The following is a 15158-nucleotide window of genomic DNA, read 5'->3' as shown; positions in this document are numbered from 1 at the left end:
TTCAATTTTCTTGGCCTGATTTCGGGGAAAGTGAGTGCCATGATTTACGCAGACTATCTGCTCAAAAGTGAAGAAGCTGCTCCGCTGCATGTGATGCAATATTTACGGTACATGGACATTTGTGCCGGTGGCACAGCTGTTCATCAGACCCAACATCGCAACCTTCCAGCGGAAAATTGGACACCTGGCTTACATGCAAGACTCCAGCGCAGCTTCCTTTCTGCAAACTACAGAAATGGACGCCGTCACCTTGATTTGTCATCAACATTCACTGTATTTGCTGGATCTGCAAACCACATGCCTCAGTTGATTACTTTGAAGGTAAGTTTGTCATTTTCATTGGCTTCATATGTTTAATCGTAAGTTGGGAAAACCGAAAAAAAGAATTGGGCATAGGATGTTCTTACAATATTCAACTGCGTAATTATTCGGGTTTATAATATTGAGTCTTCATCTCTTAGGTACTTTATTTGTATAACAAGGCCTTCTCTCTTTTTTTGCATTTCTTACAGGCAGGCTTCACCCTAGTTATTCCAAAACAGGCGCTCTATCAACTAAATGATCCTAGTCGTCTCTATTGTCGTTCTGGTAAAAATAATCAAAGATGTTAACAGATCTGTGTTTCGCTTCTTGAATTGAACAAATTTATAAAACCCCGTGCATTACAGTGTACGCGCGCGTGTAGTATTATTCATGTGATTTGTGTACCCGTGTCCTAATTCGTGATTATCACCCAGTTTATACCTTGTTTGAGGGACTGAACGCGTTTCCAATTGAAATATTGCACGCGACAAAAAATTTTTGCTCGGGCGAGTTTTCAATGATCACCTCTATTTTATTTCTAGCAACCGCTTAAAGAATGAACTGACAGCAGTTAATTCTGTACCACTCCTGAAACAAAATATTCAAGTGCCGAATTTTCTCGAAATGTTAGCGTGAATATTTGAAAATCGCAAAACACGCCTAAAGGTTGAATATACACTCCCCTAAATTGTCTTAATTGACACTCGGTACAGAAAGTCACTAGGTGGTTAATAATTCCTTTTGACTGGCTCAAAAGACGCTCAATTCATCCGCAAAAATTGATATTCAATAGAAGCACGGTGGCCAATATCGTTGTGAAACCCAGTAAAAAAATTCAATAGAGCTTAATTTAAACACAGTGCGTCCTATGGAGAAAAGTCAATATACACTCCCCTAAATTCATTTAATTGACGCTTCGTCAGTAGCAGGTACATAATCTTTTTACTCGCTCAAAAGGCGTTCAAATTGATTCGCAAAAATGATATTTATTCGAATTACGGGGGCCTATATCCTTGTGTAACTCAATAGGAAAACCCAAAGACGCTTAATTTAAACACAGTACATCCTATGGCAAAAGGTCAATTTAGCCTCCATTAAATCTCTATAGACATTTTTGTAAGGGCAGAGTTCCTAGGGCCTTCGGTAGCGTCGTGTTCATTAAAGTGGGGCTGCCAAAGCGGCTCCCGCCGTGGGGGCTCGTGGCCTCTGCTTCGGCACGCCATGCGTGGTCCGAGGCATCGCGAAAAAGCGCAGTGGTGGCCACCCCCCTCGCACCACTTCGGCGTATGATGTGTTCCCTGCATAATACAAGGAAACACGCTTTTCGCTTGTGAAAGCTGGTGTTTAGTTTGAATTTAGTGGTGATGATTTATTTTTCTTTCTTTCAAGCCAAGCACAACCTCACCATCACAGTTGGCACAGTGCCGTTAAGATTGACAGTTGTAGCCAGCAGATCGTCCTCTGCTGCCGCATTTCGCTCAAGTAAGCTGCCGTCGGCGGTTCTTAGTGCCATGTCGAAAGCGCTCGCAATTGAAGCAGCGCTGAGGGTTCGGAATGGAAGGCTTCACTTGTATTTTGAGGTAGCCTGTTGTTTTAGTAGGAAGTGTTGTGGAACCAAAAATAAATATGTGTTTGGAGGGAGTATCTCAGTTGTCTCTTTGTACTTTATTACGCTGTATATGGGTGACATTCTCAATTTTCCAATCTTCCAGCAGTTCGTCATCGGACAGTTACATTAGGTCACCGTCAGATACGGCACGGTGTTCATTTGACGTGTGGGGTAATAGTGATTACATGGTCAATGAATGCAATCAAGTTGCGTAGTCTTTCGTACTGTAGGTGATCTTTCAATTCAAGGAGCAGGTCACCAGTGGGTTTAGTGTTGGCTTTGTAGCCCGCGCCCAGCGTTTCCATGAGACACTTTGATACAATGAAGGGCGATAGATTCCTCGCTTTTTTTTTCTGTACTGCATTCGTTAACATAGTATTTCGGAAAGTTGTCTTTCTTCTTGGACAGCAGTTCAAACATAGCACCAGTCCACCACCTCTACGAGGGGCGATCGGTTTGATAAAGGTTAGAGGATACCATGATCTCCTCGCCCTCTTGAATGTATATAAATTTCCGCCATCCGTGCAATCAATTGGTTGTTAGTGTGCGCTCTGTCTTATCTCTCGGCTCTATCTTCCTTCTGACATTGACCTGCTCATTAAGAAAGTACATTTCTTTCAATAACTACTAGGAGGCGCTAAGAGACACAGGGGAAACGTAGGCGCCAGCAGCACATGGCCAATGTAACCTAATATATCTACCCAAGAATGGATATATAAAGGAGGGTAACCCTTGCAGCCGAGAAACTTGGGAGTAAAAGAAGAGTATAGGACAAGATAGGTTGAAAGTAATAAAGAAAGACGAAGATGAAGGGAGAGAGATAGGAAAAGACGACTGTCGACTTCCCCTGGGTGGGTCAGCCCTGGGGTACCGTCCACTTGAAGCCAGGGCCAAAGGGGTGTGTTGCCTCTGCCAGGTGGCCTTAACGGTCTAATCACACAGCGCTGGCTCAACCCCCAGGATCCCTTTTTCTCCGGGAACGGCTAGGTTACGCACGCCTACGTGTGGGAGGCAGTGAAAACCCCCTCGTTTGCTCGGGTCCGCGGTGTTGCCGCACACCGAACGCCTGCTTACGCAGACACGCCTGCGGCGAACCACGACATCATTATAAGAAACAGCGTTGTGGAGGGCTTCGGAAGTTTCGATCACCTGGAGTGCTTAAACGTACTCCTAAATCTAAGTACACGGGCCACGAACGTTTTCGCCTCCATCGAAATAGCAGCCATCGCGGTCGGGATGTTTCGCAACCAGCGGGTCAGCAGTAGTGCATCATGACCACTAGAGCGCCACGGCGGGGCTGATAAACCAAAATACACGCAGGATTTCATGCAGGCGACTTGATCACGCCATTTTTTTAAAACGCAGACCAAAGTACTTTAATCATATCTATCTATCTATCTATCTATCTATCTATCTATCTATCTATCTATCTATCTATCTATCTAGTTCTCCATCCGTCAATCTGTTCATCTGTTTGCCTGTCTGTCCTTGTATTATTTTGGAAAGCGCGCAAATTTACTTATCGTGAACACAATTTACTGATCGCAAACACAGTGGATTCAGCAGTGGCATGTTTGAAGTTTGAAGTTTATTGAAGGGTAAGCATACATATAAATGAACAGATAAGCGGAGTACATGAGGAGGTCCCAGAGTAAAAACTGTCTGGGGGACCTCCTAACACAATGTAAATAAGATGATGCATAATATGCAGCAGACAATTGGCGTTGCGACAAAGTTCTAAATGCAATGTGTAGCGTGAACAAAATGAACGAAAATATTTTACCTAATTTTCCAAAATACGAAGATAAACAACAAGTCTACAATAATTAGAAGAGAAGAACCAAACCATACATAAAACTACGTTTTCTTTAGAGGTGGTGTACATCTCTAATTACACTATAGGAGTAGCGACACTGTTATTACACATATAACGTACAATTCATCAAATCAGTGCAAAACAAGCAGAAAGTAAAAAATGAACCAATTTCAATTTCCTAGTCGCAGCTATATCTAACATGTTCTAGTTAGTACAGCGATTAAGTGAATTTTGGTCGCTGCAGTTACGTGTTCTTCGTTTTGCGGATCACTGCTATTTTCAATGTTCGCAATTTCGTCAGTAATGATGGACCTGTCGGGCAGCTGCGCAGTTCATTATTTGGGTTCTATTGCTCTTCACGTGCCCACTTGGACATGTGTACATCGCTTCTATGCTTCGAGTGACCATTTGCATCACGCCCCGGCAATCCGCCCTCATCTAGTTGGCGCTCCTGCGCCCTTCCTGGCTCGACCGGAACCTCGACTGTTCTGCCACAGTTTCAAAAGCCCTGCACAAGTGCTCTGCTCTGGTCTGGCTGCGGCATGAAATTTGGTTGTTGCAGAGAAGTCTTTTATTGCGATAGCAATTATATGAACACTCTCGGCTTGATTTTGCCGCTGGCGTCGATGTCATGCACCGTACATGTATACGTATCTATATATGTCAAAACGCAAGAAAGAAAAAATGCAGAAAAACATTTGGCCCCATATCTACATGTAAATCTGCAAATGTCGTTGAAAGACGATAGTCTTGCATATGGAGAGATTGAACAAAACATTTATTTGATGTTCTGCGCAAGAAAATCGGTGAATGGTATTCTGGAGACGCTGCGTTAGACTGCCTCGAACGCACAGCGGAGGCGAACGAGCGCATCAAGTCACGTCACACGTGAGACATGAGCGCTATCAGGCAGTTATCACCTCTTAGACGGGCGTATGCGCCCGTCTCAGAGGTGATAAGGTGTAAAACGCAAGGCGACGGGTAGGTGCCACCCCCGTGTCCTCTTGGCGAAAGAGCGTTAGAAACACTTCCCTTTACGTGCAAGCGTTACATGGTCAGCGCCGTGTGGTAAACGCTACGGTTCTTAGAAGAACTTATGTGTGCCCTTTCTAGTAAGAGACGCACATACTGAATATATGCGTGTTATTATGGTGCCTCAGATATGCGCAATAATTTATTTTTATTTGACAATCACACAAGTATGAACGCTGAATCTTGAGCAACGTTGGGGGTGCTGCGGATGGGGTCGGCCGTTCGGGGTATGCGATGGTGCCGCTAAGGGTGGACAAACAGACAAATGAACAGAAAGTTCACAATTTTTGCGTTGAAGGTCCCCAAGAAAGACTATCATCTTTAAAACATTCCGGTGCGCGGAATCGAACGTGGGACCTCTGCGTCGTGAAAGCGACGCGTTAACCATTGAGCCACCCCGAAGAACGTTCTTCCCCACTCAAACGGCCGGCTATTTATATCTATCACTGGGGCTTTTCGATTTTCCACTTCTAGCTACCCGTGGGCTGCCAGAGCCAGCCAGGGCGCGCTCGTTTTTCTCGGGCTGCTTCATTCCTCCCCCCCCCCCCCTCCCCACAGCGCACTTCCGGTTGGCGTTCGTTTTTCTCGGGTTGGATGGTTCTGGCGACCCGCGGGGAGCCCGAGGATCACCATACGCTTTCAGGATAATTTAGTCGTGGAGGCTTTCTGAAAGGTTTTGGGCAGGTTTCGGGCTAGCAGACGCCGAAAAGGCACAATGCGCGCTAGGTGCCATCTTTGTGAGGACTCAATGGATTGCAATGTGGGAGCTTAAGGACTGCGCCTTCGCTTGTCATTACACGTGGCGTTATGTTCTAAAGCGTGTTCCGCCTTGCGAAATGCGGTGATCACAAGTGGTGGCGAGTGTTTGAAGTTACTGTTCATCGATTTTGTTATGTTTCCCGTGAAGCTTCCTCCTGTGAACAACGCAGTGAACTGTTGCCTGTCGAATGTGAATGTACTTGCTTCTACGGACGAGAACCAGCGCATTCAGCACGGAATGGCCGGTGCATACGACAAATTTTTGCTTCGTAGTTCCCGGTATGATGTTGATGATCTGGTCACCATGTTGCACAATATTTTTCACAATTGCATTACTATTCACGTTCCTTTGAAATGTGTGAAGCGCAACGCGCATGGCATCCATGGTAAAATCGGGAAATCCTGCTGTAGGCCCATGTGCTCCGATTTGAATGCACGTAAAGAATCCCAGGTGGTCGAAATTTCAGGAGCCCTCCACTACGGCGTCTCTCATAATCATATGGTGGTTTCGGGACAATAAACCCCACATATCAATGAATCATCAATCGGGAAATAATTCGCCTATTTCATCGGGTTAAACGTGTTCGTAAACGTTGTCACAAAGACCGTTCCTTAGTCTTTTAAGCTCACTATAGACCACACTGAAAGACAAAATCTATGAGGCGAAACATTTCAACTTCCACGCCACCCTATCCTCTGTTCTCAAAGAAAACCTACCGCGGTTATGGAAAACAATCAACCCCGAAGACTCTAGTATTTCGTCATTCCTTATTGATGGAACCCTCTCTTCTGAGCCTTCCACCATTTCCGAACCGTTCAATCCCTTCTTTGAATCTGTTTTCGTCAATAACAATGCCTCCATTCCACCTTTTGACCCTCCCACCCTTCCAGCCCCCTCTGACATTGTTCTTACTAATGAAGGCTTGCATAGCCTTTCGTTGAATCTTAACACAACCGAAATCAGTGGTCCTGACGACATACCTAACATTTTTCTTAAACGTTACTCTGAGTGAAATGCTCGCTACTTAACAATCGTCTTTAGGAAGTCACTTGAGACGTCTATATACCGTTACTTGCATATGGAAGACCACTAACATGAACCCAGCCATTAAGACCTGTAAAAGCAGATAAGTTTTAACTACAGGCCCATTTCATTGTTATCTACCATATATAAAAACTGGAAAACATCGTACAGAAACACATATTTAGGCACTCAACTGAGAATATTCTGATCTCGTCCAGCCAGCCTGGTTTTCGACTGGGCTACTTCATATTCACACAATTCGTCAAATTTCACATGAGATATCTTTGGTACTTTAAAATCAGCTGGATTTTATATTTAGAGATTACGCTAAAGCTTTTGACTTGGTCTGTCACAGAAAACTTCCTTTCAAGCTTCGTGAGGTAATAAAAAATGACGCACTAATTTCTTGGATCACTGACTACCTGCTTCGTAGACACCGGCATGTTTTTTTTTTTTTTTCACAAAGCAAAGTGCAACACCATAGAATTTAAATCCGGCATTCCCGAAATACGGCTCTGTTTTCGGATCGCTTTTATTTGTCATCTACATTAATGACGTCGTGAATGTCATTCGAAATACGCCAGTAAATCTTCACGCCTATGCAAATGACTGCTTTCGATATTCTGTAATTTCCACGAGTGCTGGCGAGTTCCTAATAAGTTAGAATTTTTTCCTAGGTTCTGTACCTGCAGTGATTCAAGGCAACTATCCCGTAACCTAATGACCTTCTCCAATGAGCTTAAGCCGTTACCCATTCATTACGGCTACAGTGGAACCAACATTAAACGAGTAGATGAGTTTAAATACATTTGGGTGATTTTCACACATAATTTCAAATAGCGGAAACTTGTAGACCCCATTCATCCGAAAGCCCTTAGTAAATTATTCTACATAAATTTTACATTGACGGATGCTACTAAAAGCTGCAAATTAACTGCATATAAAACCATAATCAGGCCAATCTTAAAGTACGCGTCGGTTGTTTTGTCCCCGTACTTTTCTTGTGACATAGACAAGTTGCAATCTTTCCGAAGAAAGCCGAACAGTTGTTTTACAATAGATGCAATCGCCACTTCTCTTCTTCATCGCACGCATATAATCTATCACTTGAAACACTAGGACACCGACGCACGTGCGAAAGGCTTGTCACTCTACATAACATTGTACATGAATCATCTGTAATGACAGCTTCAGTCTCAATTGTGAAGCTTCCAATTCATGCTACTCTTGGCTATCACCCCCTTTTTCTTGTCTCATTCCACCCACATGTAAATAGTCCCAAATACTCATTTTTCCCATCCACATTGGAAATCTGGAATAGTCTGGACAGCGCACATCACCAGCCACCTCCCGCACAATTTGCAGAAAGCGTTCATCAGCATGTGGTTCTGAAGTTCTAAATGAGTACGGCAGTTTTAGTATATTGGTGCCTTTTTCTACCATCCAATAAGGGTTAATTCATGCAATGTAGATTTTTATACGCATATTTGGACACCTTTTTATGGTTGTTGATTCACACAGTTTAGCATTCATTTGTGTCCTAATTTATTTTATGTTATGCCTGATTTTCAAGCACATTTTGTGCCCACTCATGCAATGTCTCGCAATGAGACGACAGTATATGTAAATAAAATACCAGGTATAGAGAGCTTCATCTTTAGTGGAACAGAGGTGAGTATAGTGGAACCGACATATCTGCGTAGTGCGAAATGAACTGAGACAGGTGAGAGAACGCAACACAGGCTCCTTATCCGTGCTCGTTCATTTTGGGCTGGACAAATACGTCGATGCTGAATTCCTACTAGACCATGCCCAACGAAGTCCAAGCCAAACTTCTTCCGAGTAGTATGGTTTACCCAATTTCTTCAGCTGCGGGAACTCAGGTGATTTATGACTAACCTCGACTTGAAACAGCTCTGCTACTGATCAATTTGCACTTTCTGTAAAGCATTGCTCTTTTGCAAAGCTTTTTTTGCTTGCAGGAATCTATGCATTACCTATAACAGGGAGCAGTCGCAAACGCTGTCATGACTCGCCCCAGAGAGCACAAAGAACACTTGCAACTGCGAGAAACAATGGCTCAGCCGCACGCACGTCGTATTCTATTGTTGCTCTCGGTCACTTTGCTACACATGTGTGCTTTACCTGGCTTCGGAGGTTGGTAGAATTGCTGCTGCTGCTGCTGTTGCTGGCTTGTAGGAGGCGGCGCCTTCGATGCGTCGTTTGCGAGACACAACGTGGCGACGGCCGCCAGCAACAACGTTGGGAGTGTAGTCTGCATCCTCCTGTGAGTGAAGAAAACAAGTGATCACAAATATGAAGGGGCATTGTTGAAGAGGATAAAAAGAAGTGTTCGCGAGGCGCCCACTTGATCTGCCAGAAACAGCTGTATGCAAAAACGCTGCCGGCCGCACTGCTTCTACCACACGCTGGACTCCACTCTCCTTGCGAGCAATTTACAAACATAATTTAGGAGAAAAAAATGTTTTAGAGCCAAGAGTTTTTTCATTGAACTTCCCCGTCAGTGGCACGACGTTCACTGTGCGCGTGACACCAAAAGGAAGATAAGCATTCGCTGAGAAACGTCGTTTTACCTTTACATTTTCAAAACATAAGCATTGCATTGGCAATTTACGTATATGGCTGTGGAAAACATGTCTACGGCACAAGAAAATTCAAGTCTGATTTTAAACGACGCCGCAGGTTTATGACGTCGACTTCACATGCGTTGACCGACAAATGCTAGTCTTCCTTGCATAGAAGAACCGGCCAAATGATATACTGCCAGGTGCGGAAAGATAATCCAAAGCTTGACGAACTGAAGAGGACTCGCAGAAAGCACCGAAATGTCATCCGTAACAGCAGTAGCTCAAGTGATAATCCGCACATAGCGCTTCGAATATGAAATAATATCTGCGCAGAGAGCTTCATTTAGCGACGACTGCCACCATATAATTTTGATGACGATCATTCCAAAAGGCAACGCCAATAAACAAGTACATTTAGCAATTGGAAAGAAATATTCAGTCGAGAGCAACTAACAATAAAGCGGTCCCCCTGGCGGAGGCTATTGTGTTTACCATTAAGGCACGCTTTAGCTGAAATACTGAAGAAACTGAAAGCGAGCGACGTGGCCACACACAATTTGCTCCGCATCGTTCACGTCACGCTACTGTTTTGTATGTGTTCAACACTAAATGGAGGACTGAAAAGCTTGCCACGACAAATGAGGCAGCCATCCCCCTCTTGCATTTTTCTTTGTTTTCTGGCTGAGCAAGAGTAGCACGACGGCTCACGCAGCTCTAGGAGGGAAAGGTTCACCATGAATTCGGTACTACAAATGTGTTGTACGATGTCACAGTTTGACACTATCTGCCTCGTTAAGTCTGCGACGCCTTGATGCTTCGAAGGATGCACCTTGAACAACTTGGCGTCGGTAGTACCTTCTATAACAGATCATGCAACAAGCCCAGGTGCGACACAAATCCCAGAAATTCATTTTTTCGCTCTTTGTTCGATGCGAGAATTGGCCTCACAAACAAGCGCACGTTAGGACAAACAACAGAGCCTTTACAGAATCCGCAAGTGTGTTACCCTAGACAGCAAGTTGAGAGGAAGTCATAGTTCCAGAGTTAAGGCTTGCCTATTAGGCTTTTTTGTAGCTAGGGGCTGAGTGTAGGCTTTTCGCATCATGGCGCAAGAAAACTACTCTTGAATAATTGTGCGCAGAAGTCACTCGCCGCTATTGGGCTAAATTTATTGCAGAAAATCTAATGTTAAAACTGTGAGAAGGGTCTTAAGATTGAATATACGCAAAAATGAGTTCACATGCGCAACTAGTTTTGGTCATGCACTCAGCACATGTTGTCCCTACATATTATGAAGAAAGACAAGAAAACGAACAGTTGGGTTAGGTTGACTAGAGTATGGTTAGGTTGAGTTTACCGAGCTGTTGACAAATGGCCGCAAATTAGAAACAAATTACGAGGTCATATTACGTTTAGCCAACAGCAATATGCGAAAGCAAGTTTGTTGGAGTATACGATTCAGTCCATCTCTTTTCGTAAACGTGTTGGGGCAACGCATCAACTGTTTCGTGGAATCACGAGAACTACTGCACCGCTGCTCGCCACGGTGATCTATTGCTGTCATGTGGTGTGGGTAAGAAAAAGTGAGAACGACCAGAACGACAATGCTGTTGAGCCAACAGAAAGAGAAGAAGCTCATAGTGCGAGGGTGGCGATTTGGGCTTGCTCATAGTGCGAGATTCTTGGGGGAAAAAAGAAGCGCAGGAGGGGTGCAAGAGATGACCGACGACGGACGATCCTGCTTCGCGGCTCTCAACGGTTGGCGCATATTATTGAACATATAAGGAATGCCAGCTGTCCTGGGGTGAAACGACAGCATCCTTGCGCAACATGACTCCCAGTTCAAAGAGTCTTTTGAGCACGCTTGGACTGTGGTTACTGAGGCCTCCGGAAGACTCTACAACGACCAGTCGAACGTACCGTTGAACACAGCAGCGTCGGGTGCGGCAGCAGGTCACACGAAAAGCGACACAATGAAATCCTCACCTGCGCACAATACCCACCAGTCTGCGAGTATGGGCACAGAGAAAGGGAAACTTGAAAAAGAATTGAGAAGTCAATATATTCGACTAAATCTGGCCGTTCTGCTAAATGATGAAGCTGCTGCTGCTGATGATGACAGGAGTGCGTACTGTCCTCTAGTAGCTGTGGGACGTACCATGATGTTGTTTGCGTGGCCTCTGCGACTCACTACGCAAAGAGCCGGGGCTAACTGCGAGAGCCACGCTGTTTTATTGAATTTTGCAACTTTCTTCATTTCAGAAATAAAATATTTTTCAAATGAAATTTCAGGCAGGATTCGTACAATCGTAAGCGAGGTCAATATCAGTACTATTTGCGGAATATTCCATACAGTTGGTAGACATAGCTGCTCACCTTACCAGCAAGGATCGGGAGAGCCAGCTTGCTCTGCTCGACCGCGAAGTTCAATGGAGCCCTGGACTGATGACCCCAAAAACTCTTTTGTCAATTAAAAGAGCGAAAGCTGTATATGGCTAGAAACGAAAAACCGGTAGCCATCGGTGTCTGTCACGAGAGGTCTTCATTGGCCATGCGATCAGTTATGCCGTTCTCAGCGCTCACCAATGCACGCGCGCCATTGGCTGCGTTGCGAGGGTCGTCGTCCATCCCGTCGCAGCGGTGGCGCTGAGCAGGCGCGCATCAGTTTCTTCTGAGAGCTCCCGTAAGGGTACGCCAGGCACATCATTAGAAGAGCGCTGACAGTGGAAACGTGAGAGAGCTCGCATTTACCGGTGTTGTGACTTTCGTTCATCGCCGATATACTGTCTATGAGAAGCACAGTTGGGACGCTTTCCCACGACCTGGAACCACAGTGTTTTTCTCTTGGAAAGAGCGTCAAGCGGCGCGAAGCAACAAAGGGATAAGAATGTGGCAACTTAGACGGTCCATGAGTCAACGTCTCCACAGGCATTTCCGCCGTGATAGCTTGTTTGGGGAGGCGGCGCGACCGACCAACCTCACAGGTAGTGACAAAGCAATTAAGTCACTAATCCTTCGCTGCTCTTCCAGGGAAAGACGGCAGTGAGCAACCGCCCGCCAACTCGCTCCGTGGAAGGCCGCACTCTCCCTTTTATCAGTGAAAATGACCGGAGGAACATGACCGTCGGCTGGTGCAATGACTACACGGCGACCGTGTGTTATTGGCTGATGCCATAGTGGGTAGCGTCATGTGAGTAATGAGTGTTTCAATCAAAGAGGAGGAGCACGGCAGGGCTGAAAACGACGCTGTAAAGTGCAGGATGTCGCTCTGAACCATCGTTTAACGGTTCATCCATCACGCTCGTGGTTTGCGGAACCCTGACCTCTTGTGCTGTAAATAAAGGTAAATAGTGCCATTAAACCTGTCTTTTTTGTTACCCCAACTTAGCATTGTTTTCTCTACCCGGAGTTCTTCCACGCCACCACAAGTGTCTGGGTCCGACGTAACTCTGCCGTCGCAGGGACATGTCGGACCCACGTCAGCGGGGACATGTTGGGTAGACCCCCGGTCTGCAACACCAGACTAATGCAGCAGTATGTGCGAAAACAGGCCCGGGATGCCAAGTGCCGGCAATAACTGCATACCGACAATTCATCAGCCTTCCAAGTCGTGCTGATCACGAACGGGAATGCAAGCGCCGGTGGCGGGCGGATCCTGAAAATCAAGCCGTCGAGTTGCCTAGCGATGTCAAACGCACGCAACAACGCCGAGCGTTGTGGGCAGAACAGTGTCAAGCAGGAGGCACGTGGTGCGGATTCGGATGCGATTTGCCATATGGCTGGTCCGGCCAACAGCCGCATCCGACAGGCGTCCAACAGCACGCGGCGACGATTCGCACGCCCCGCATGCATCCAACTTGCTGAATGTAGCCGCACCGCTGCCGAACTCGTTTGGTGGCCGCAGCCAATGGCAGCGCGGGAGCGTGACAAGGGGTGCCACAGGTAGGCGCCGTCGCCTGTTTCTTCCTCACCACTCCAATCACCCTCGTATTTTTGGATATCACCGTTGCCGGTGGCATCAAAAACGTTGAATAAAGTGTTTCTGACGTAAAATAACTCATGATTGAACAAAGTGATGCTTGAAGTGTGCTATTTCTGCAAGGCAACGCCGGTTTTCGAACCAACCACGAGATGTCGAGCCATGATAGGACTCCATTTTGCCCGCCAGTAAACAAACAGTGGTACCACCGGTCTCGGCGAACCGGCCCGCTTCGTTCCCACCTTTGCTTTTTTACATCGAGGACGTCGAATAAACATGTTGGATGGTTGAAAGCGTAATTTAGGTGTACGAGGTTTTATCGTGTTGGTAAAAAGAAGCGCTGGACAATGAGCTCACGTTAAAAAGAGAGCGGCGCTACCGAGAACATCGGCCTTGCTAGGCCTACGCTCAGAGTCCGTAATGAATGTGGGCTGTGTCGACGTTTGTCCCTTGCGAAGGCGTAGCTTTGTTGGCATTATTAGACAACAAGGCATGGCGGCGTGAGCTTCTTTATTTCGCGCCTAATAAAAAGGATACAATGTAGTCCGAGCATGCAAACTGGCGGGCCGAATGTGGGCGGAGCCTGAGCGCCCATGGCTGTTCGCCCCATGTGTCGTGAACCGTCGTACGTGGCGTCTGATGCCAAATCGCACCATGTGTCTCCCGCTTGAGCGTGAGGATTGCGGGAGCACGTTCGCCGGGGACACAGGGGCGGCGTCTGCTTTCGGCGGGAGTTTCTTCAGCTTCGACAGCGACGTCTGTGACCACTTATGGTTCGAAACAACCGCATCGCGAAACGCATTCAACCGCTCATTGCACTTCTCCGTGACCGTGAGCATGATTGCGAGCATATGGTTGGCTACGAGACCTTGACAAGGCCGTGGCTCCCAAGCTGAACCGCGCCACCTCCATAAAACCGTGATGCGATGAGCAGCTGCATTAAACGGGACAAAACGAACCCATCAACATGGATATTGTCACGGGGTGAGCGTAGGCAGACGGTAGAAATATATTTTCCGATTGTAGACGGAGTACACAGTGTCCTTGAACCAAGATGGCGGAGTGGCAACCCCCCCCCCTCCACAAGCTTTTGTACAACCGTCATTTTCATCACCTTTATGGTGCCTTTGTTGATGTTAATGATGACTTGTATCATATAGCCGCCACCAGTGAAAGTGCCATCTCGGAATTTGAGAAATCGTGTGATCCTGCGCAGAGAAGTACGCCTTAAGGCGGGAGACGTGTACAATATCAGTAGACGGAAGAGACGATGAGGATGGAGAGTCCAAGGGGGCGATCTCATAGGTTACCTCGGTCAGTTGGCGCAAGACTTTGTAAGGCCCGTTGTAGCGAGCGAGGAGCTTCAAGGACAGGCCAACGTGACGGGAGGGAGTCCAGAGCAAGACCAGCGATCCTGGGGAGTAAGAGACAGCTCTGTGACGGCTGTAGCAGCGATCTTTTTGAGAGAGCTGCGAGGCAGAAAAGCGATCTCGGGCAATCCGGCAGGCCACTTGAGCACGAGTAGTTGCATTGCGAGCGTACTCGGTAGGAGTGTCAGTATGCGACGGCAGAAGAGTGTCAAAAAGCAAAGCGGGGTGATGGCCGTACAAGAGATACAAAGGAGAAAAGCCAGCGGTGTTATGTCGTGACGAGTTGTACGCAAACGTCACGTAAGGCAAAATGGCATCCCAATTATGATGATCTGCGGAGACATACATCGATAGCATTGTCGTCAGTGTGCAGTTAAGGCGCTTAGTGAGTCCATTTGTTTGCGGGTGGTAGGCAGTGGTGAGTTTATGACGTGAGGAACACGAGCGAAGAATGTCATCCACGACCTTGGAGAGAATCATACGACCGCGGTCGGTGAGCAGTTGACGCGGTGCTCCATGGTGGAGAATAACGTCATGAAGGAGAAAGTCCGCGACATCAGTAGGACAGCTTGTTGGTAGCACTCGCGTTATGGCAAAGCGTGTTGCGTAGTCTGTAGCCACCACTACCCACTTATTTCCACTCAGAGACGTTGAAAATGGTCCATTGAGATCGAGGCC

The 15158-nt window shown here is 46.5% G+C and overlaps 1 protein-coding gene across 1 annotated transcript in view; it reads right to left on the bottom strand.

Moving 5' to 3' along the window:
* LOC119166672 (calumenin-A) overlaps positions 1-15158 on the bottom strand; it is a 77722-nt gene that overhangs the window by 30116 nt on the left and 32448 nt on the right. The window contains exon 2 of the mRNA XM_075883379.1: positions 8689-8828. Within this exon, the coding sequence (XP_075739494.1) occupies positions 8689-8828 (140 nt within the window). The remainder of the gene's footprint in view (positions 1-8688; positions 8829-15158) is intronic.

This window comes from Rhipicephalus microplus, unplaced genomic scaffold (assembly GCF_043290135.1).
Source record: "Rhipicephalus microplus isolate Deutch F79 unplaced genomic scaffold, USDA_Rmic scaffold_16, whole genome shotgun sequence".
NCBI lineage: Eukaryota > Metazoa > Arthropoda > Arachnida > Ixodida > Ixodidae > Rhipicephalus > Rhipicephalus microplus.
This window is presented reverse-complemented; position numbering and strand designations above follow the sequence as displayed.